Source organism: Barbus barbus, assembly GCF_936440315.1.
Source record: "Barbus barbus genome assembly, chromosome: 22".
Classification (NCBI taxonomy): domain Eukaryota; kingdom Metazoa; phylum Chordata; class Actinopteri; order Cypriniformes; family Cyprinidae; genus Barbus; species Barbus barbus.
In genome coordinates this window covers 30,249,853-30,273,262 of record NC_136750.1, presented here as the reverse complement: position 1 = coordinate 30,273,262, position 23,410 = coordinate 30,249,853, and the positions used below count along the sequence as shown (strand labels likewise).

The following is a 23,410-nucleotide window of genomic DNA, read 5'->3' as shown; positions in this document are numbered from 1 at the left end:
ATGATGATTGTGAGCGACTTCAGATTCATTTATGGGACACAATTTAATTGAGAAAATGCATCCCACAAGAACAGAGTACATTTACAAATGAGCTTCATTTTAACTTCATTCATTTATTTATTCTTCTGAATAAACACAGAGAGACTCGGAAGAATCTTTACATCAGAATGAACCTGGAAACTCACCTGAGAGCTTATCTGCATTATTACTGACAGAAACTTTAAATAATAAATTAAAACAAAATATGAAAATAACATTAAAATATATTAACAATAAAATAAATAATAAAATAAACGACAAAACATAAAAATGAAATAAAAGATAAAATAAAAGAAAACATAATAAAATAAAAAAATGAACAAAATAAAAGAAAAAATATACAATTGAAAACAATAAAAATTATATTAAAAATAAAAGACAAAACAAAAACAAAACAAGACAAAAGTAACAAAATTTTTATATTAACATCAAATCAAACAAATAAGACCAAATATAAAATTACTTCAAAAATAAAATAAAATACGTAATTAAAATAAAAAACAGTGCTAATGGAGTAAACAACAATTATTAACAGTAAAATAAATAATAACATAACAGACAAAACTAAATAAAATAAAAATATATTTTTTTAAATTAAAACTAAATCAAATAAAGCAAGATGATACATAAAATAAAAAGACAAAACAAAAAATAACTGATTAACAGTAAATTAAACCAAATGATCTGTAATTCATCTTGACAAACTCGTTCTTCAGGTCGATGACTCAAGCATTGATTTATGATAACAGAAATGTTATAGTGATCATTTTTCATGTGTGTCAGGATATTAAAACATGCTAAATGAATTCTGGTTTCCATCTTTCCTGCTACATACAGGATGTTGAGCATGGATGAAGATCTGATGATTTCTGTTCTAACTCTGGTGTGATTGTCGTGATTTCTCCTGAAGTTTGCGTCTGTCTCTCAGAGCAATTATCACCTGTCATCCAGGGGGCGGAGTCTCACTCACCTTCCCGCTGTTGCTGGGGGATGATGGCTGGTTGCTGGGGAAACGCTTGGCTGATTGGCGCGTAAGCGGCAGGATAGGCTGCTGTAACCCAGAGAGAGAGAATCGCGTTAATATTCCTGATTTAACACATCAACTTCCAGCACTGACGCTGAATACATGAATAAATCATCATCACACTCATCTGAGCTCCGACTCACCCTCCACCTTTTTTCTTTATAATAGAAGGTTTACAGTAATTAACTGATTAATCTTGCTGTATGCAGCAGGATTATTATCGTAAAAAAAATAGATAAATAAAAAACAAAAAACTACAACTTAAAGCTGCAGTTTGTAAGTTTTGCCTCTTTGTCGCCATCTCTGTTTGAAAACCTGGAATTGCAGCTTTTTGTGGAATTATCTTCATTACGTGGGTTGTGCTCTTCAGCTTCAGCGCGGACGAATCTAATGAGTATGTGATGAGTATGTGTGGCTGTCAGTCTGTCAGTCACCACACCGGTGTGGATATTTACTGTACTTCGCAATCCCAGATTCTAGCCTACGTCTTGGAATATATGACCCAAATAAGAATTTTCACCAAATATTGTCATCTGAACAAGTAACAAGTCTGCCACGTTTGTCCTGCCCAACTGAGGAAAAAAGCATTACAATAAATCGCGCTACCAACAGTGATTAAATCTGAAGATCGGTTAGCTCATATCACATCAAACCGTGCAAATTATTATTATTGTTATACTTTATTCTCTAATTATTAATGTTAACAACAACAGCATTACATGACTATGTGAATATAGTGTGTATTAGCGTGTAGATTTCAGTTTCTGTACAGTCTAATATCTAATTGTCATAACTAAAATGAGGTCACATGACAGCAGACTGTTGTTTGCAAAGTCACTGCATAATGCATAGAGTTTCAGCTGTAATATGATGGAAATGCTGATCCAGAAAACACATGCAGACAGATTCTCAGAAAAAAAACCAGACAGAGATTCACCTGCATAGTGCTGCACGCCGGCATACGCCTGCTGGAGAGGATCGGCCATCGTCGGGCTCTGTGCTGCACACACACACACACACACTGAGTGTTTATGACTTCTGTCACTATCAGTCTGATCAAATCAGTCAGATTCAGATCAAATGTGACATGCTCCTCTGTGCTCCTATGTTACTTTTGTATCGGGATCAATTAATTTATTCAGTAAAAATGCTATTCCTGTTGCTCAAACAGTAGAGAATGGCACTAGCAACACCAAAGTCATGGGTTTGATTCCAGGTGAATGCATTAACTTGTGTATATTATGTATAACTTATATAATATATTTATATATTTTCACAAATATATTTTTGAATGCAATGTAAGTAGCTTTAGATAGCATTTGCCAAATGCACAAATATCAAATGTTATGAACCTTTATGAACATGTTTTCAATAAAAGTTTTATTTTTTTGTCAATAAGTGTCTAAACAATATAGAGAGGATATGGTACAGTTAGTTAATGTTCACGTTACACGCTAAAACCACAAGAAAACATTATATTATATAATTGATTACTGAATATATATTTTTTGCTTTGATAAATAAGTTTGAATTTTAAAAAAATCTGATCAATTTGGCAAATATTATATTATATTATATTTAGTGCTGTAAAACGATTAATCGTGATTAATCACATCCAAAATAAAAGTTTTATTTACATAATATATGAGTGTGTACTATGCATATTTATTATGTATATACAAAATACACACTCATGCATGTATATATTTAAGAAAATATGTTATATATTAAATATATTTATATATAATATAAATTATATGAATATAAAAATATACATGTAAATATTTTCTAAATATATACTGTATGTGTGTGTATTTATTTATGCATAACAAATATACACAGTACACATACATATATTATGTAAACAAAAACATTTATTTAGGATGCGTTTGACAGCACTAATTATATTATGTACACATTTATTTATTTTATTTATTGATTACAAATATTTTTTGACGTGCATTTTAAACAGATTAGGAATAACTGGAATATTTGTATTTGTAGACTGTAAAAGAGAGAAACATTCAAACTTGAACCTGTGTCATCTAAATTAGCACCACAGCTCAATGTGTCTTGCAGCTCTGACAGGATAGTTTTTGGTGCCAGTCTTGGTTGTTTTATGCTTATTCAATACTGTTTTTGTTGCTCCAACTCCAAACGTGTTGTGCATCTAAGGCATGACATCCAGTATGCAGCTGTTTCCAGCAGAGTAAAGCGGAGTAAGTGGTGTTACCTGGGTACGGGTGGATGCCGTTGGTGTAGATGGGTTCGGAGGCGGGCTGTCCATTGGTTTGGTGAGGCAGAGCGCTGAAGCCATTCACCCCAATCTGAGCTGCGATGCTGGGCACAGCGCTGGCACTGATGCCTGGTGGAGTGCTGGTGCCTGGTGTAAAAAAATAAAAAATAAAAAGTATATAAAGCATGAAAGGTCTGTGCAAATTGATCACAACTAATGCCATTAGTATGCAAAACAATGCAACAGTTACTGCTCTTCTGTTATATGCAATAAGTGTACAATACTCAATACTCCACATACCTACATCACTATGCAATAACTGGCTCATTTTGCACTACCGTCTTGAACGTACTTATTGTTTTGGGTAATTGTTAGTGCTTTCAAACGATTAATCGCGATTAATCACATCCAAAATAAAAGTTTTATTTACATAATATATGAGTGTGTACTATGCATATTTATTATGTATATACAAAATACACACTCATGCATGTATATATTTAAGAAAATATGTTATATATTAAATATATTTATATATAATATAATAACATAAATATATAACGGTATATACATGTAAATATTTTCAAAATATATACTGAATGTGTGTGTATTTAAATATAAATAATAAATAAACAGTACACATACATATATTATGTAAACAAAAACTTTTATTTTGGATGCGATTAATCATTTGACAGCACTAGTAATTGTATATATATTTATGTCAATTCTTTAAATCAGATGTATCGCATGCATTAAGTTATGTGTGATTGCACCGTAAGGACTGCACTAATTTCTCTGTAGTTTGTAGAGTGACTATAAAGAATCTTGAATGTAATCTTGAAATAAAGCACAACATGTCAGTTCCTGAAAAACTCTATAGGGAACTCAAGTTTTAACGATAACTTATAAACCTTTAAACACAAGCCTACTGTGAGCTACGAGGCTGTCAACTGCTGATATATGCTTTTGTTTTTTTTAAAGAATTGTGTGTTCACAGAGGAATTCCTGGTGAAAAACTACACTACCCATGATGCTCCAGTGAAAATTCCACCAATCAGAGGAGTAGCAGCGAGCAAATGGAACAGTTTGGTTTCATAAGTAAAAACTCCATTCATTTTCTCCATACGCAACTTTATTTTTAATGATAACATACAAACCGTTAAAGACATACCTGCTGTGCGCTCTGAGGTTATTAATCAATGTTATATGCTTTTGTTGAAGGCATCAGTTTACATTAATTCAACTTATTTTTAAAATAATCATGTTTAATAGTCAAAAACTACATTACCCATGATGCTGTACAGAACATTCCACCAGAGTTGCAGCAAGCAAAGCAACTCCGCTCACTCCCATTATGCACTGCAAATTACATAATCGAATCCATCTCCCTTTGCTATTAAAAGTACTTAAATATTTGTATCTTTATATGCATATTTTGCAATAAATTTATTGCTTGCACAGTATAACCAACAACTTTAAAAAAGGGAAATAGTAGTTCTTTCCCTCATTGAAGTTGTTAAATCTTGCATCTTTCTTTCTGTCTGATTTTAAAATACTTTCTAGCTTCAATATTGTGATTCACCTCGATTCTGGTTGGTTTGGTTCATGGTTTCTAACACTTTAATGACTTTTTTCTTTAAATCCCTATGTGAAAAATGAATGGAATGAATGTGGGTGGGCACTAATTCACTCCATTACAGATATATAAACTGAGAAGCATTTGATTGGCTCCTAGTTTATTGTACTGAAGCTGGTGTGTCTGCAGGAGGCCGAGTCTCAGTGTTAATAAGTGGTTTCTCATGTCTCGGTCACAGACGTGTCTCTCCGCTGCCCTTCTAACACTGATCACTCAACTTCCTTCGGCTTTCCTCCAAGGGCATTTCAAAGGTGCCAGATTAAAGCTGATGGGTAACAAGAGTGTGTGTCCACATCACGGATTATCAAAGCGGGAAACTGACAGACGAGAGCGAGAGGAAGAACTTTAATTCCTCGTGACCCTGTCTCTGAGGTGTCAGCGGGCTTTTGTAGCTGGATGCTTAAAGTTGTGCAGAAGGAGTGTGTGTGTGTGTGTGTGTGTGTGTGAGACAGGGGTCAAACAGGGGTCTGGGATTATCTGTCACAAATCTTCACATCTGTATTCTTCAGTCAAGGACTCTCTGGTCAAAGGCATCAGATTGGCCGTGTTCCCGAGTTCATCCTCAAACTGAGATGGATCATTTCCCATCACACCTCGTGTCTTACTGAGCAGAAAACACACTCGCTCTGTTCCAGAACCTAGTGAGCATCACTGTCTACAGTCTACATAGACAGCATCCTACTAGTAATCAAAACTTTATTGGGTTTGATATGATTTTTTAATGATTTTGTCTCTTTTGTTCACCAAGGCTGCATTTATTTGATTCAAAATACTGTAAAAATTGTGGAATATTATTACAATGTAAAACATTACTTCAAAAGCAGATCATGGAGAGATTTTTATCGTCCACAATCAAAAATCGTCATATTGCACACCCCTAATTCATTCATATAATTTCCCTCTGTAAAACTTTTCACTGCTTTCCGCCATAGTTAAAAAAACCCCGAAACCTACGCTGCATGCTGCGACTGTGTGAGATTGTTACTACCTTTGCTTAATGTTGGACAGTATTTAAGTGAGTTTTTATAATCCTGGTAAAGAAATGCTTTTAATGATAATACAGAATATTAAACGGTAGCACTAACTGTCGGGAATTTCATCTTGTGGTCAAACTAGAGTGAGCTTGGCGACCCCCAGGTTGAGAAACACTGGTCTAGAGAATCGAATCAATCCTGGTGCTGACTGTAATTAAAGCTCTCTGTGTGTGTGTCTGTGTGTGAGAGAGAGAGTGTGTGTGTGTGTGTGTGTGTGTGTGTGTGTGTACAGATTTATATATCCTGGTGGGGGCTTAAACCTGAATACACAGACTCATGGGGATTCATGTCACGGTGGGGACCTAAATTGAGGTCCCCTTGAGTACAAGAGCCTTATTAATCATACAGAATGAGTTATTTTGAGAAAGTAAAAATGCAGAAAGTTTCCTGTAAGGGGTAGGTTTAGGTGTAGGGTTGGTGTAGGGCGATGTATTTTGTACAGTATAAAAACCATTACGCCTATGGGATGTCCCCACTTTTCACAAAAACAAACGTGTGTGTTTGTGTGTGTTAGTGATGCACGGATGAGCTAACGTCACCCAAATCTGCAGCTTCAAATAAATGATCCACCGCCAACCGCCCGCACCTATATTTTTGTCAGATTTAGGTAACCACACCTGATCGTCACATTCAGGGTTCATACGGTCATGAAAAACCTGGAATTTTAAAAAAACAATTTCCAGGCCTGGAAAGTTTTGGAAAAATAAATAAACCCAGAAAGTTTTGGGAAAGTCATGTTTCACAATTCTCTGTACAATAGAATTATGTTTAATCAGGTCCTGAATTTTGGTGCGGGATTGTGCATATATTGGGCAGTTGTGGCCTAATGGATAGAGAGTTGGACATGTAACCTGAAGGTTGTGGGTTCGAGTCTCAGGTCCAGCAGGGATTGTAGGTGGGGGAGTGAATAACCAACACTCTCTCCACCCTCAATACCACGACTGAGATGAGATCCTTGAGCAAGGCACCGAACCCCCAACTGCTCCCCGGGCGCCGCAGCATTTGCTGCCCACTGCTCCGGGTGTGTGTTCACTACTGAGTGTACACTTGGATGGGTTAAATGCAGAGCACAAATTCTGAGTATGGGTCACCATACTTGGCCACACACCACTTCCCTTTCCCCTTATATATTCCCGCAGTTTTCAACTTTAAAATGAGGGAAATTCCTGCATAACATTTATTCAATATAGCGTGTAGTTAGATGAGTAAATAAATCCACACAAACCATCAGATCAAATCAGTCGTTTGAAAACAGCGAGTGATTCAGCTGTACTGCGTCCTCTCTCTTTGAGTTTCTCTTCACATCGGCGCATCTAGAGCTGAACGCTGCGATACAAGACTTTAGCTCACGTTTCAGTACAGTTGACAATTGTCAATTGCCTAATCTATCAATGTTGCATCATCACAAAAATGTATTATTTTCACGTCTTTTTAAGCCATTCGGTACTCTGCGCGCTCACAGTCACAGTCGCTGCGAGTACCAAATTGAGTTTGCAAAGCTTGTTGCGCTTAAGTGGCCAAATACTCCTGGCGAGTATCCTCATAAGCACTGTCGGTTTTGTCTTAAGTTAATGTAAACAGTTGCGAATGAAAAGGCATGTGTATCAGTATTGGATCTGTGAAATAGGTCTTGTGACAGCAGCCTAATAAAGTTGTGCCGTCTGTCATTAATGTTAATCAAACAACAAAAGACAGAAGATCTCTCACTGCTCTTGACTAAATAATGTTTGTTGAATAACTTTAATATGTTAATTTACAGTTTATTCAATTTGTGTAGCCTATTTAAATCACATTCATATTTTAGAAAATGCAGTTAATATTTGCATGATTATTGATTTATCTTATCCACCCGCAAATAATCAGAATGCAATTTTTTATTATCCAACCCACCCGACCCGTGGATATAACCGCTATCCGCTATCCATGTGTGTGTGTGTACCTGAAGAAGGCGTTATGGGTGCAGCCACCAGGCCGTTGACGTTGAAAGCTGCTATCTGCTGCATCTGAGCGGCGGCGATGGCAGCCATAGGGTTGAGATAGGATCCCTGCGTCGCTGCCATGAGCGCCGCCTGCTGCTGCTGCTGCTGCTGCTGTTGCTGCAGGATCTGCTGCACATCACACACACACACAAATATCTCAACATTCTCAAATACAGATACATTTACTGAAGATGCAAATTCACATCAAATGTTTACTAATATCTGCTAATGGGGTGAGAATATTTACTATACAAAAAGAATGAAAATCAATTCAAAGGGAAAACAAGTTGTTTTGACCCTATTGGCAGATAATTGCTCCAAGCTTAAACTCAAATCCTCAGGAAGCAAGACTTAACATCTTAAAGGATGCCGTTTCAATGAAAAATGATTTAAAACTGCCCATGCTTTTCACTTATTATTTCAAATCCTGACGGTAAAGTTCAGAAAGTTAATGAAGAAGATGAGCTAAACAAAGAACCTGCACATCAACAAATCCTAATTTATTTTAACAAGTCTAGGGGCCTATGAAATCCATTTTATATTTTGCCACATTCTCGGTTTTATTTTTCCAAAATTAAATTGTTTTAATTTTTCTGAATTCCATGTTTTTCTCTGGATTCCATTTTTTTCTGGTTGAATTGTTCTAGAATGTTCTAGAATTTCTTCCTGTTTCAGTTTTTCTGGATTCCATTTTTCCTATTAGATTTTTTTCTGGATATCATTTTTACTAAATTTTAGTTATCAAAAAGCATGTCTAATTAATTGCAATAATGACAACAATTCATTAAACATTTAACAAAAATACAATTTTCAGGGCCTTGTGAAATCTGTTTTTTTTTAAAGACTTAAAATATCAGAATGAATAGCAGTCTTTTTGAGCTTTAATATTCATAGACACTAGTCCATATCACAATTTGATTAAGTGTACAGCCCTATTTTTGATTTAATCATCCAAACATTGACAAATTCCGTGACATTCCGCTCGCATTATACTGTAAATTAAATTTTTATGACTGGATTCTGTAATTCTGTGCACATTTTCCACGTCACTGAAATCATAAAGCTCTGCAGGTAAGCAATGACCGCAGACATGAACAAATGCACAGTTTAGTACAAAACACAAACAGAACCTCATAAAGACTGGTAATGTGTGTGTGTGTGTGTGTGTGTGTGTGTGTGAGACTCACAGCGTGTGTGTAAGTTCCATATGCTCCAAACTGGATGGTCATGGGACTGAAGATGCCGAGCTGACCGGCCATCTGGTGCATTCGGCGCAGGTTCCGTTCCTTATCTGTGTCTGCAAACTTCACCACCAGACTGGAGGACGCGCCCTGAACACACACACATACACACACACACACACACTCATATAACTCAAGGTATATTCTCCGAAAGCAAGTCTTAAGGAAAAGCATCATGGTCAGTTAATTTCACTTCTGACAGGACCTCCATTCACAGATATTATTCTATGGAAGCTTGTTTCCACTACTGAATAAAAAAAAAAAGAAGTAATTCTGGCTTTCTCTCACAAATCGACTTTTTTATATTTTTTCCACAACTGAGAATTTCTCTCTCACAATTCTGACTTTTTCCTCTGAATTCTGAGTTTGTATCTTGTTTGGTGTGTCTGCTATGGAATAAATATAAAAAAGGGAATTTGGTAAAAAGTAATGACTGTTTATCTCAAAATTCTGTCTTTTTTCAATCAGAATTGAAGGTTTTTGTCTTGCATTTCTGCATTTTATATCTCAGAATTCAGAAATTATATTTTGCAATTCTGACTTTTCTCGATTCATGCCAGAGATTAGAAAAACTGTAATTGTGACATTTTCTCTCACAATTTGCACTTTTTGTTTTTGTTGAATTCTAAGTTTTATTTAGTATTTTTAATATTTACTATTTTTTATTTTGTTAGTTTGTTCTGTTTGTTTCAGTTTGTTTTATTCCATGGAAAAGCAATTGTGAATTTATCTTGCAACTCTGCAGGTGTATCTGACAATTCTGACATTGTTAGAATTCTGAATTTATATCTCACAATTCCATAAGAAAGGTAATTGAGACTTTATCTCTGGAGATTTTATTAAAATAATAATAATAAACAACTGTATTTAGCTGCTCAAGGCACTTAACATAATAAAACACACAATACAACTCACTATATACTGTAAAAATGCTGAAGATATATCAAAAACACAGCAAGTCTAACAACAGAAAATAAATTAAACTGTCAAATAAAAGCTAACCTAAAAAACTAAACCAGAAGTCCATGAAACATCATTTATAAAAAATTAAGTAAATGTATGTGTATATGTGATGATAAAATATTTTAAAAACTTAAATAAAACAATAAAATTCATGTAAAATGACAGAAAAGTAAATGAAAATTAGGACAAGGTGTTATAATTGTTACATATAATCCATATTTACTCTGTTATTATAAATGCAATAAAAAAATCAATATTCTATGAACCTAAAAAAAGCAGTCAGTATATTGATATTAGACATATTTTGTCCAAGTTATTGTGACATTGATTTTAAGTTGAAGTTTAATAAAAAAAAAAAAAGATATCAGAAAAATTCTTGAAGGCTAATGCACATGCTATTTTTTAAAACACAGTTTATTAATATTAAGATAAAGGTGTGTGTTCAGTAGTATGTGTCTAAACTTGAAAGGTCAAATGTCATTGCTATTGATGAAGTTTTGATATCATGACAAAACTAAACAAGGTGTGTATAATTCAGACAGAATAACGTGCTAGAAATACACTTTGTGTACTGATACTAATGAAATTACACACACACACACTCTCGCTCTCTCTCTCTCTCTCACACACACACACACTCTATGTCTGTCTATCTCACACACACACACACACACACACACACACACACACACACAGGACTATTCCCGCACGCTCCTGTTTAATTACTGCAGAGGGACGCTGGAAACACACAAACACAAGGGCAGCTGGAGACATGATTACAGACAGACCATAAAACAAACATAAAGAGAGCGAGATGATGGCAGCTACATCACAATCATCTCATGATGATGATGTCTGGACGTCTGCCATCCTGAAGGTTTAATAGATATCAGACACTCTGAAGACTCGCTGAGGTCAGAAACCGGCTCAAACAGCTCATTTCATATAATAGATACTACTATACTTTCTACTATTATTTTACATTCATTTTTATTTTGTATTTTGAGTTTTCATTTTAATTTTAGCTAAAGTCTTGGATTTTTATTAGTTTGTTGTTTTTTATAAATATGTCTATATAGTTATTATTTTAGTAAATAAAGCTAAACTAATTAGAAATAGAACATGTTGCCTTGGAAGATGGCTGAAATAAAACAAGTTTGTGTTTTTTTTTATATATATTATTTTAAATTGATTTTATTACATTTAACTTTTAATATACATTTTTAAAATGGATATATTTTCAGCTTTCATTTTAATTTAAGTTAAAATCTTAGAAAATCTGTTTTTTTTGTCAGTTTTATTATTTTATTTTTCTGTAAATATGCCTATTTTTTATTAATTTTTATTTCAGTTTTACTTTTAATTATTTTAGTAAATCAAGATCATCTAAATGAAAATGTCACCTTGGCTAATAGATTAAATAAAATAAGTTTGTGTTTTTCATACTTACGTCAAGTAAAACATTTTATTTAAAATTTTCAGCTTTCATTTTACTTTTAGTTAAAGTTTTGGTAATTTTTGTGCTTTTGTCATTTTTCTTCTTTTTGTAAATATGTCTACATCGTTTTTATTTAATTTAAGTTTTAGTTATTTTAGTAAATCAAGTTAAACTAAATGATAACTTGGCAACTAGCTGAAATAAAATAAAGTGTTCATTTTTAATATTTTTTATTTATTTACAATTATTATTATTTTATTTAGTTTTAATCCAATATAATAATGTTGTGTCCCAGTCCCAGTGGTGGAGTTTTAATAAAAACCAACAGATTGTAACTTTATATAAAGGTCACATTAAAACAGTTTTAGACACTTTGTACCTTTATCATTTACCTTTGCTACTTTTTAAATGCCTTTTATGTTTCAATGTAACTTTTTTACTTGTTACTTTCAATCTTAACTGAGACTTCAGACTTTTAAACTATGATGACATAAGCTTGTTTAAAATTTCAAGTTTAAATTTAATTTGCCATATTTAATATCCCTTAGAGCATGAAACTCAAGCGGACAGAAGTCCATCACTTCAAGTGTTTCCTGAGGTTTTCTGTCTGTTTTGTCCAGATGGCAGCAGGTGTTTGTGAAACGGCCGTTTTCTTGCCGCTGAAAGCCACAAACAAACACGATCATCATCCGCTGCTGGAGCTGGTATGAAATGAATTTGCTGAATTCGATAATCAGCAGCGGGAGCCGTCATCTCCGACAATCCCGGCCGAGCTTCACAAACCTAATCTCATTTGAGGAGAGAAAGTGTTTGACTTCAGAAGAGCATCTGAATTCAATTTCACACCGGCCGCCGAGATTTACATAGCAGACAAATAAAAAACAATAACTGGAAATATAATTGCAGAATTGGACAGAACGGAAGTGACAAAAGTGACACATTCAGTTTTTACCAAAAGAAAAAAGCTAAATCACTGACCCTTACATATTCAAGTTCTTAAAAAAAAAAAAAAAAACATTTCACTCCAAACAAAATCAAAAGAAATTATATTTTGCATAAATAAATTTTTCGGATTATTGTTGCCTTGTTTTCATATGATATAAGCACATTTTCCCCATACATTTTCTGTAATTTGTCCAGATTTGCACTTCGCCTCCAGCTTTGCTACTGTTCGGACGCTTCTGCTTATTGCTCTGCGCTTTGCTCCCTATTTTTGTACTTTTCTCAGATTTCTCTGAGATTTTAACTTCAGCAGAACAGCACAGTGCTCAAACAACACAGTTTTTGGAAAAAGAAGACTCTTTGCCTCCCACTGCCAGCAGCTTACATTCCAGAGACGGGAAAACACAGCTGGCTACATTCAAACAGACGAGAGAAAATGCCTCTCGTGGAATCTACTTGCTGCATGAACTGCCACAGACTTCTACAAAGGATTGCGGTTCTTGAAACAAAGTTACTTGCTGGACTTCCAAAACAGATGGAACACACAGCAAATGGTCATCACGGACCCCCTCAGCATTCAGCCGGTGAGTCCTGTGAATCTAGTGAATCTCAACAGTTTATACCAAGTGTAGAGGAACAAGCCGAAACTGATCGACAGACTAATCGATGTCACAAACAGGGAGCGAGACACAAAGGCACTCGAGACATCAGATTATCACGAGTATCTCGTATTGCTGCCGTAGCATCCTCTACCCCAGATACGGCTATGACAAGACTTGTAAACACTGGCATTCTACCACCCCCTATACATCTTGAGAACAGATTTGAAGCATTAATGAATGTGGGTGAGGAATCCGAAAATGTGACTAAACACGGATCGAATCAGCCAACAGCTAACATTGCTACTAACAGGCGCTCAAGGTCGAGCAGACAGCGGCTCAGAGCACAGCCGAGCCCAGGACTCTGATAGTGGGCGACTCTATTATCAGAAACATCAGTAGCAGGACTACAACTGCATGCTGCTTTCCTCAAGCAACCGTCTCTTATGTGAACAAGGAACTTCGGAACATTTTGATGAAGCACAAGCCTGCAAATCGAGTCATCATCCATGTGGGGAAGAATGATATTCGGAAAGAGCAGTCAGAACTTCTTAAGAAGGATTTCAGTGAACGCTTTGAAACTCTTCAAAGACTTGAAGTTCAGTCGTTCATCAGTGGACCACTCCCAGCAAGGGGAACTAACATGTTTTCACGGTTGCTTGGGCTGAATACATGGTTACAAAGAACCTGCGGTATAAAAGGAATCAACTTCTTCGACAACTTCAATCTTTTCTGGGGCCATAGACAACCGTTTAAACTGGATGACCTCCACCCAAACAAACTTGGTGCAAGAGTGCTAAAGGACAATATCTCTTTCTCCCTCCGTCATCCTTCAGTGGTGTGTGCCAATCCACTCGGCCTCAATGGCACACACACACCTGGACAGAATATGAGTGACCACAGGACTTCATATCAGCTTTCGAGTCATCATTTGGTTGACTCATCCCACAAGGACACTGATAACACCACACAGCCAAAACAACCACTGCTCATGGACACCCCGGCTTGAGCCCTGCCCACAGAGTTCATCACATGCAGACTGTGACGTATCACAACAGCTCCAAGACTCAGCACCCAAGGACGACTTTCTGGAAAACAGTCAGGGAAGCCAGGACAACATATCACAGCCACCGGAAACACCAGAGCCAGAGCCCATCTCACCAGACACATTATCCCTCTCTCCAGCATCTCCACTTCTAAGCTTCTCACAGAAAATAGAGGAACTGGTGTATGCTGGGACCAAACTCTCCCACTCTTTCGCTGCAAGCCCCCAGATATCAACTAAAAAACGGCGGGCCCCCCAACCACCAAAGACTGCAGGCCCAGCTCGCCCTCCTCCTCCTGCGAGAGCTCTCCGACCGCTGCCACAAGCCCAGGGCCCAAACCCCTCTCCATCTGGTGTAGGTGAACCAAAAAGAACTGATAACAGCTCTCAGTGATATGTGTCGAGTCCCCACTATATTAGCAGCAACATTCACAAATGTTTACAGAACAAGCAGGAACCCAGTGCGCCTGTAGCCTCCTCTATTTCTGTTTTATCACGTGATAGAAAGCCTTCTCAAGCCGTAAGGCTGACCCATCTAATCTGCGGCCTATAATGCATCAATCTAAGATTGCTGTAGAGACTAAATGTAATTCCATCAAGTTAGCATTTTTAAACATTCGCTCACTGAAAAATAAATAATTTCTGATCAATGATTTAATAACCACAAACAACCTGGATTTTATGTTTCTAAATGAAACATGGCTAGAAGACAGCTGCAGTGCAACAGTCCTCACTGAAACAGCCCCTCCTAACTTTACGTTTCTAAGTGTCTGCAGGACTGTTAGGAGAGGTGGAGATGTAGCTGTTCTGTTTAAAGATGTTTATCAATGCAAGCAAGTGTCATTTGGTCAGTATTTGTCTTTTGAATACCTAAGTATTGTACTGAAAGGCGCTTCACGCACTCTGTTTATCATTATTTACAGGCCTCCAAAATATTCTCCAGCCTTTGTTGAAGAGCTCACTGAACTGGTATCAATGATTTCCTCAGAGTTTGACTGTTTTGCTATTGCAAGGGACTTTAATATTCACATGGATAATGCATAAATCAAAACTACAAAATAAATTATAGCTGTTTTAAACACTTTTGACCCGATTCAGCATGTGCATGGACCCACACACAACTGTGGACACACTCTAGATTTACTCATCAGTAGAGGTCTAAACATTTCATCCATTGTTATTAAGGATGTAGCACTATCTGATCTCTTCTGTATTTACTTTGATATATTGATCTCTGTCACCACTGAATCTAGATCTGTCTATGTCAGAAAGAGATGCATTAATGAAAACACTAGTGCACTATTTATGAAGGCAATATCTTTAACACCAAGCATTTCTGCAGACTCTGATGATCTTCTCCTGGATTCTTTTAACTCAAAAGTCAAATCAAGTCAAGTCAAAGTTTATTTCTATAGCACGTTTAAAAGCAACAGAGTCGCACCAAAGTGCTGTACAACAAATACAAATACAATACAGCAAAAAAAAAAAAAAAAAAGAGCCTTAAGCAGGCATTATTCAAAAGCCAGGGAGAACAAATAAGATTTAAGATCAGACTTAAAACTAGCCAGTGAAGGAGCAAGTCTCACATTTACAGGCAGACTATTCCAAAGTTTCGGGGCTGCAGCTGAAAAAGCCCGGCCACCCTTGGTTTTACAGCGACAACGTGGGACGGTTAAAAGAAACTGATTACTGGACCTAAGAGCTCTTTGAGGAGAATAAGCAATCAGAAGGTCACTGATATAATTTGGTGCAAGGCCAGCTAGCGCCTTGTACACATAAACGGCTATTTTAAAATCGATTCTGAACTTTACAGGAAGCCAGTGTAAAGATGATAGGATTGGAGAAATGTGGTCCTTCTTTCTTGTTCCAGTAAGAAGCCTCGCTGCAGCATTCTGGACAATTTGTAAGCGGGAAATTGCCGATTGAGGCAGTCCCCAATAAAGGGAATTACAGTAATCCAAGCGAGATGTTATGAAAGCATGTATTACAGTCTCCAAGTATTTATGAGGCAACAATTATTGCAACTTAGCAATGGATCTAAGATGGAAAAAGCTCCCCTTTACCACTGTACTAATTTGTTTATCGAATTTAAGAAACGAATAAAATGTAACCCCAAGATTTCTTACATAGGGTTGAACACTAGCGGAAAGGGACCCTAAATTAAAATCAGATGAATATCTAGAGTGACCTAAAATCAAAATTTCACTTTTGCTTTCGTTTAATTGTAGAAAGTTATCAGCCATCCAACCTTTTATCTCCTCAAAACAGTCATCAAGCACATCCAATGAGCCACTGCCGTCAGTTTTTGCTGGAAGATAAAACTGTGTATCGTCAGCATAACAGTGATAAGAAATTTTATATTTCTTAAAAATGGCTCCCAAAGGAAGCATGTATAGTGAAAAGAGAAGAGGGCCTAAGATGGAACCTTGGGGCACGCCACATAACAAAGAAAAATTCCTAGTATTCACTGAGAAGGTTCTATTTTTAAGATAAGAGGCCAACCACTGCAGAGCGGTACCCTGAATACCCACCCACTTTTACAGCCGCTGTAGCAGAATACTATGATCAATTGTGTCAAATGCCGCACTAAGATCCAACAAAACGAGTACCGCATAAGAACCAGTGTCAAGAATTTGCAGAAGGTCATTACTGACTTTCAACAATGCAGTTTCAGTGCTGTGTAATGATCTAAAACCTGACTGGAAAGGGTCCAGGACATTGGACATACTAATGTAGGAATCCAACTGACTGTAGAGAACTCTCTCTAACAATTTTGAGATAAAAGGCAATTTGGAAATAGGCCTAAAATTACTGAAAATAGATTGGTCAAGATGAGGTTTCTTTAGCAGAGGATGGACTATAGCATGTTTAAAACTAGCAGATACAACTCCACTTTCCAAAGAGTTATTAATGATAGCTGTTACAGCCGGACTCAAGGTTGCAAACACTTCCTTAAATAGATGAGCTGGAATGACATCAGACTCACAGGTGGACAATTTAACTTTAGAAACAATACCAGCTAGCTGTACAGAGGAGATGGGGTGAAAGCAGGTTAACAACTCAACTGTAGGTGAACAGCTCAATGGAGGATCAAATATCGATGGCTTAATAGAAGCTCTGATATCCAGTACTTTGTTGTCAAACCTTTTTAAAAGTTCTCACAGGTCTCCCGAGATGGATCCAGAGACGGGGCAGGTACAGGATTTAGTAGCAAATCAAAAGTCTTAAACAGCATCCTCGGTCGATTCACATTTTCACTAATACGTTTAGAAAAGAATTCAAACTTAGCCTCTTTGACTGATTTTTGATAACTAGCTAAACACGCCCTTAAACACTGATATGAGACTTGGAGTTTGTCCCTTTTCCCTTTTCGCTCTGCCTTACGACACTCCTGTCTGAGAGCACGGGTGTTTGCATTTAACCAAGGCTGAGAAATGTTGTTTCTCTTCGCTTTTCTAGGCTTAAGGGGAGCAACAGAATCAATAGAAATGGAACAGGGATTAGTCAAAACCTGCAACATCTCTTCCGTGTTTAATTTATCGAAAGAGGCGGCATCTGCAAAGTTTGCTAGATAGTGCTCTGAAAATAAACTGGCAGTGAGTGGCTGAATAAAACGAGAGTAGCTTACAGACTGAGAGCAAGTAGGGGTGGTAGAAACACAGACAAATTCAAACAGAATTGGCAAATGGTCTGAAAAGGCAGCATCAATCACTCTCAAATTTGTTATTGGGAAGCCATACGACAACACTAAATCTAATGTGTGACCCAAATTGCGAGTAGGGCTAGACACAAATTGTGACAGATTCAAGGAATCAATAAGGAGTAAAAACTTTCACCAAGGGTTTGGATGGACAACAGAGGTGAATATTAAAATCTCCTAGAATCAACAATCTATCACAACGAGACATGATATCAGCAAGAAACTGAGAATTGTTGAATAGAATCTTTGTTGTATTTTGGAGGCCTGTAAACCAGTGCACATAACACAGGGCCCCCTATATCAATTCTCATTAACTGTACCTCAAAACTGGAGTACACATCAGTGTGCAATTTTTTGTTTTTAAAATAACTTTTAAAAACAGTAGCAACACCACCACCATGACCAGTGTGCCTTGGAGTGCTAAACAATTCACAGTCCGGAGGAGCAAGTTCACCAAGAGATAAAAAATAATTCTGATGCAGCCATGTCTCAGTCGCAAATAAAAAATCAAGCGACTTTGTAATGAAAAAGTCATTTAAAATAAATGATTTGTTTGATAAAGACCTCGCATTTAACAAGGCCATCTTCACCGTCCGTGGCACAGCATTTGCAGCATTTGACGATGATAACTTAACTGAACAGAAATTTAGTGGATTTACAGACCGGGATACCGTCTTTGATGATGAACGACGTGAAGAAATGAATACTGGGATACTGTTACTGGAGGCGAACTGCGCGCCCTTACAAATACTGCGACGAGATCCTCGGTGGACATATCAGGGATGGCGCAGAACTTCCAAGGAAGCACAGGATTTAAAAATGTCCGTGGGAAGAGGGTATAAACAGTTCAGTTTATGCAAATCCAAGGATGAGTAGAAAAGAGTCATAACTACCCAGGTATAATAATCAACATCCGAAACAACAAGAGAGGGAGAACTAAAAGCAGTAGCACATGTGCACCATACCAGAGCAGTGAGTAAGAAAGACTTCATCCTTGCAAAATACCACAGTCAGCACTGACTAGGCACGATTTGAGCCTCACCGCACCCAGCGGCACACCAGCCAGCCGAGAGCAGTATCCAAGGCCGTCATGAGTCGAACCTCGCCGCATCCAGCGGCACAGCATCCGGCCGAGAGCAATAGATCCTGATCTGTCGCGCGTCGAACCCCGCCGCAACCAGCGGCACAGCATTCAGCCAAAGGCGGCAGATCGCGATCCGTCGTGCGTCAAGCCTCACGAACCCCGTCACTAGTCCATCCACCGCAGATGCCAGAACTCACATAAAATAATTATATAAATATTTTTGAGGAGAGGAAAAGCAGGCAAACACTTCGAACGTGTAAGTAGATCCAAATAAATTGTTAAAATGTTAAAATGCTTAAAAGAATTAACCCGGGAGCAGCGGCAGACAAACACGCCAGCGTTCACTCAAACCAGAAGTTGAGATGTTAAAAATGTTATTGATGAATGTTAAGAATGTTAAGAATGTTATTGATGAATGTTAAGAATGTTATTGATGAATGTTAAGAATGTTATTGATGATATTGATGGTTAAGAATGTTATTGGTGATATTGCTCCGATAAAGGTCAGCAAGAAGACTGGCAGACAAAAATAATTTTGGAGAAAATCAACAGCAGTTCGGAGTATGAAAAGACAATGCATAAAAGAGGATGTGGCGGAAGACGAAACTCGAAATTCACTATAGCATCTATAAAGACAGCCTTCATGCTTTCAATGTAGAACTAGCCACATCTAGACAGACCTTCTTCTCAAACCTTATAAACAGTAACTTAAACAACACTCGCAGTCTTTTTGCGACTGTTGAGAGACTGACAAACCCCCCCAAGTCAGATTCCCAGTGAAATGCTCTCCGACAACAAATGCAATGAGTTTGCTTCCTTCTTTTCTGAGAAGATCAATAATATCAGAAAGGAGACTGGCACATCCTCAAGTTATGCAGAGGTCACACAGATACTATCATCTCAAAAACACTGCAAGAATTAGATGTTTTGTTTCCAGTCAAGACTTGGAGAAACTTTGTTAAAGGTTCATGCTTTTATCACCAGCAGGGTGGATTACTGTAATGGTCTCCTCACCGGCCTTCCCAAGAAGACCATTAGACAGCTGCAGCTCATCCAGAATGCTGCTGCCAGGATTCTGACTAGAACCAGAAAATCTGAGCATATCACACCAGTCCTCAGGTCCTTACACTGGCTTCCAGTTACATTTAGGATTGATTTTAAAGTACTTTTACTCGTTTACAAGCCACTCAATGGCCTAGGACCTAAATACATTGCAGATATGTTCACTGAATATAAACCTAACAGACCACTCAGATCATTAGGATCGAGTCAGTTAGAAATACCAAGGGTTCACACAAAACAAGGGGAGTCTGCTTTTAGCTATTATGCGGCCCGCAGTTGGAACCAGCTTCCAGAAGAGATCAGATGTGCTAAAACACTAGCCACATTTAAATCAAGACTCAAAACTCATCTGTTTAACTGTGCATTTGTTGAATGAGCACTGTGCTACGGCCGAACTGACTGCACTGTGTTTTATGTATAATCATTTTCTCTTAACTGTTTTAAATTCATTTACAATCAATTTCTATATCATTTTAATTCGTTTTTATTTCTGTGATTATTATTTTTAAGGACTATTTCACTTTCTTTTATGTAAAGCACTTTGAATTAACACTGTGTATGAAATGTGCAATATAAATAAACTTGCCTTGCCAGATCTTTTACTTTTTTGTAATTCTCATTATTCTCAGTAGTGATTCATTACTAATATACATTACTTTTGACTGTCGTAAAGTAAAATATAAAACACATATTACAATTTATATACAACATTAATAAAAATATATATATTTTGTTTCCAATTTTTTGCTTTACAGTACATCACAATGTAGTAATGAACATTTGAAGGTAAAATGTATTTCTTTGTCATGAAAATAACGTCACAATATTACTAAAATGTATTTCCTTTATGCAAAACATTATTAGCAGTAACTAAAACTAAAACTATAAAAAAACATTTTCATTACTTGAAATAAACTTAAAATATTTTTATTAATATATTAAAATAGATTTTATTTTGAAATAAAATAAAACATAAAAAAGCATAATTTACTTTATTTCAGCTATAGCTGCCAAAGCAACATTTCCCATTTTTGTTCAGCTTAATGTGAAGAACAAAAACAACTAAAACTAGATAAGTGCACACACACACACACACACACACTCTCTCTCACACACACACACACACACACACTCTTCTCTCTCTCACACACACACACACACACTCTCACACACACACACACACTCTCTCTTCTCTCTCACACACACACACACACACACACACTCTCTCTCACTCTCTCTCACACACACACACGCACTCTTCTCTCTCTCTCTCACACACACACACACACACACACTCTTCTCTCTCTCTCTCACACACACACACACACACTCTTCTCTCTCTCTCTCTCACACACACACACACACACACACACACACACACACACACACACACACTCTTCTCTCTCTCTCTCTCTCACACACACACACACACACAGCGCTGTAGTCTGTCTGTTGACTCAGTATTTCAGCAGAATCAGCTCAACACCTCAACCTCTAAACAACTCTAAACTCCAGGCAAAATCTCAGCTTTTTCCAGCTCGTCTGCATTTCTGAGCTCCGGTGCGGATCCAGCCTTGAAGACAGATGTACAAAACTAGATTTTAATTAAAGTCAACTAGCCTGCGGTTTGCCTGAACAGCTAGTCAATCTTAAGTACAGCCGGTGTATTAGATGGTTTGTAGAGATCAGATGAACTTCACTCACTAACCGTCACACAGCAAACACATCTGTACTTAAAAACTCAACAACACACACACAACTAGTAGTGCTGGACAACTAGTTGACCAACCCGGCCTGTTTCTACACTAAACGACTCAGAGCTGCTGAGGTTCCTGAGACCTTCATTTCTGACCCGGTTTAGTTTTTTTTCCAGCTGTTTACACACATTTTCAAAACTATACACACAAATCCAAGAATTACACACAAAATGCAAAGCGCCTCATCTCTTGCAAAATTAAGCACTGCATTCAAAATATCACAAAAACATCTCAAAAGCAAACATTTGCAAACATTTGCCATAATATTAATTCCTGTTAGATTTGTGTGTGTTACATAGAGAACTGTGTGTTGTGTTTTGCAAAAAGTGTTTTATGAAATTGAAAATTGAGTCAAAGGCTGAGAATTAGTGTCTGGTTTTGTGTGTATGCAGTTGAAAAAAACTTTAATACAGTCACTCATTACACCTGGATATATCTAAACACACGAGCATCTGATGATTCAGACCAAACATGTTTGCAGATCATCCATCCATCCTGTTGATATAATCACATGCATGTGAGACTAAAAAACACAACACAAGTCACCAATTAAAAAAATGAAACAAATAAGTAGGCAAAATGTATATTTGTCTGCATTTAAGCAGAAGCCTTTAGATTGAAAAGGTTTTAAGATTAGGAGAAACAAAAATCCAATAAAATGTGTCAAAATCTTGAGCAAATCTAGCAGAGCAGAATGTATATTAAATGCACAAAACATTGATAAAGTTGTTTAGCCAAAAACGTTTTCAACAAGAGACTTTTTTTATCCAAATTTTGAAATATGATGCTAAAAGTTTCGTTCACACCAAGAATGCTAACTATAACTGTATAACCAAATAGTATTGATAATCATTTGTACTCGATGAGAACAGCAATGTCCAAACCACAAAAAAAAGTTTATTCTGAAACAACTTTCACTCAGAAATTGCTGTAACGTGGGGTTTTGGGGTTCTGTGTCTTGTTCTTGTTTTCATGTCTTTTATTTTGAAGTTTAGTTACGGTTCCTGTTTGTGTCATGCTTCCCTTGCCCTCATGTCTCTTTGCTATTGGTTCCCTTGTTCTTTGTGTTCTGATTGCTTCTCTTGTTCATTGTGTCTTGTTTCCCATTGGTTGGTTCTTGTCATGTGTCCAGCCTTGTTTGTTATAAGTAGCCATGTCGTTGCCTTTGTGCCTTGTCGTGTATTAATGTTGTAACATTAAGCTTCTTTAGGGGAAGCTTCTTAGGGGAAGTCGTGGCCTAATGGTTAGAGAGTCGGACTCGTGATCCAAAGGTTGTGGGTTCGAGTCTCGGGCCGGCAGGGATTGTAGGTGGGGGGAGTGAATATCCAGCGCTCTCTCCACCCTCAATACCACGACTGAGGTGCCCTTGAGCAAGGCACCGAACCCCCAACTGCTCCCCGGGCGCCGCAGCATAAATGGCTGCCCACTGCTCCGGGTGTATGTTCACGGTGTGTGTGTGTTCACTGCTGTGTGTGTGCACATTGGATGGGTTAAATGCAGAGCACGAATTCCGAGTATGGGTCACCATACTTGGCTGTATGTCACTTCACTTTCACTTTCACTTTCACTTTAATGTTGGTCCATATGAGACAGAAGGAGGCAATAAGCTGCTCCAGCAGTGTGTGTGT

The 23,410-nt window shown here is 37.1% G+C and overlaps 1 protein-coding gene across 11 annotated transcripts in view; it reads right to left on the bottom strand.

Moving 5' to 3' along the window:
• The window catches only part of LOC306888223 (CUGBP Elav-like family member 4), a gene marked incomplete at both ends in the record, with an annotated part of 122,963 nt that overhangs the window by 5,190 nt on the left and 94,363 nt on the right, over positions 1–23,410 (bottom strand). For 6 of the 11 annotated variants that reach the window (XM_079446418.1, XM_079446421.1, XM_079446424.1 and 3 more), the window contains 5 exons: positions 1,010–1,090; positions 2,001–2,063; positions 3,297–3,446; positions 7,912–8,056; positions 9,139–9,282. In XM_079446418.1, coding sequence (XP_079302544.1) covers positions 1,010–1,090; positions 2,001–2,063; positions 3,297–3,446; positions 7,912–8,056; positions 9,139–9,282 — 583 coding nt within the window. The remainder of the gene's footprint in view (positions 1–1,009; positions 1,091–2,000; positions 2,064–3,296; positions 3,447–7,911; positions 8,057–9,138; positions 9,283–23,410) is intronic. The other 5 variants (XM_079446422.1, XM_079446425.1, XM_079446428.1 and 2 more) reach the window with 1 other exon arrangement.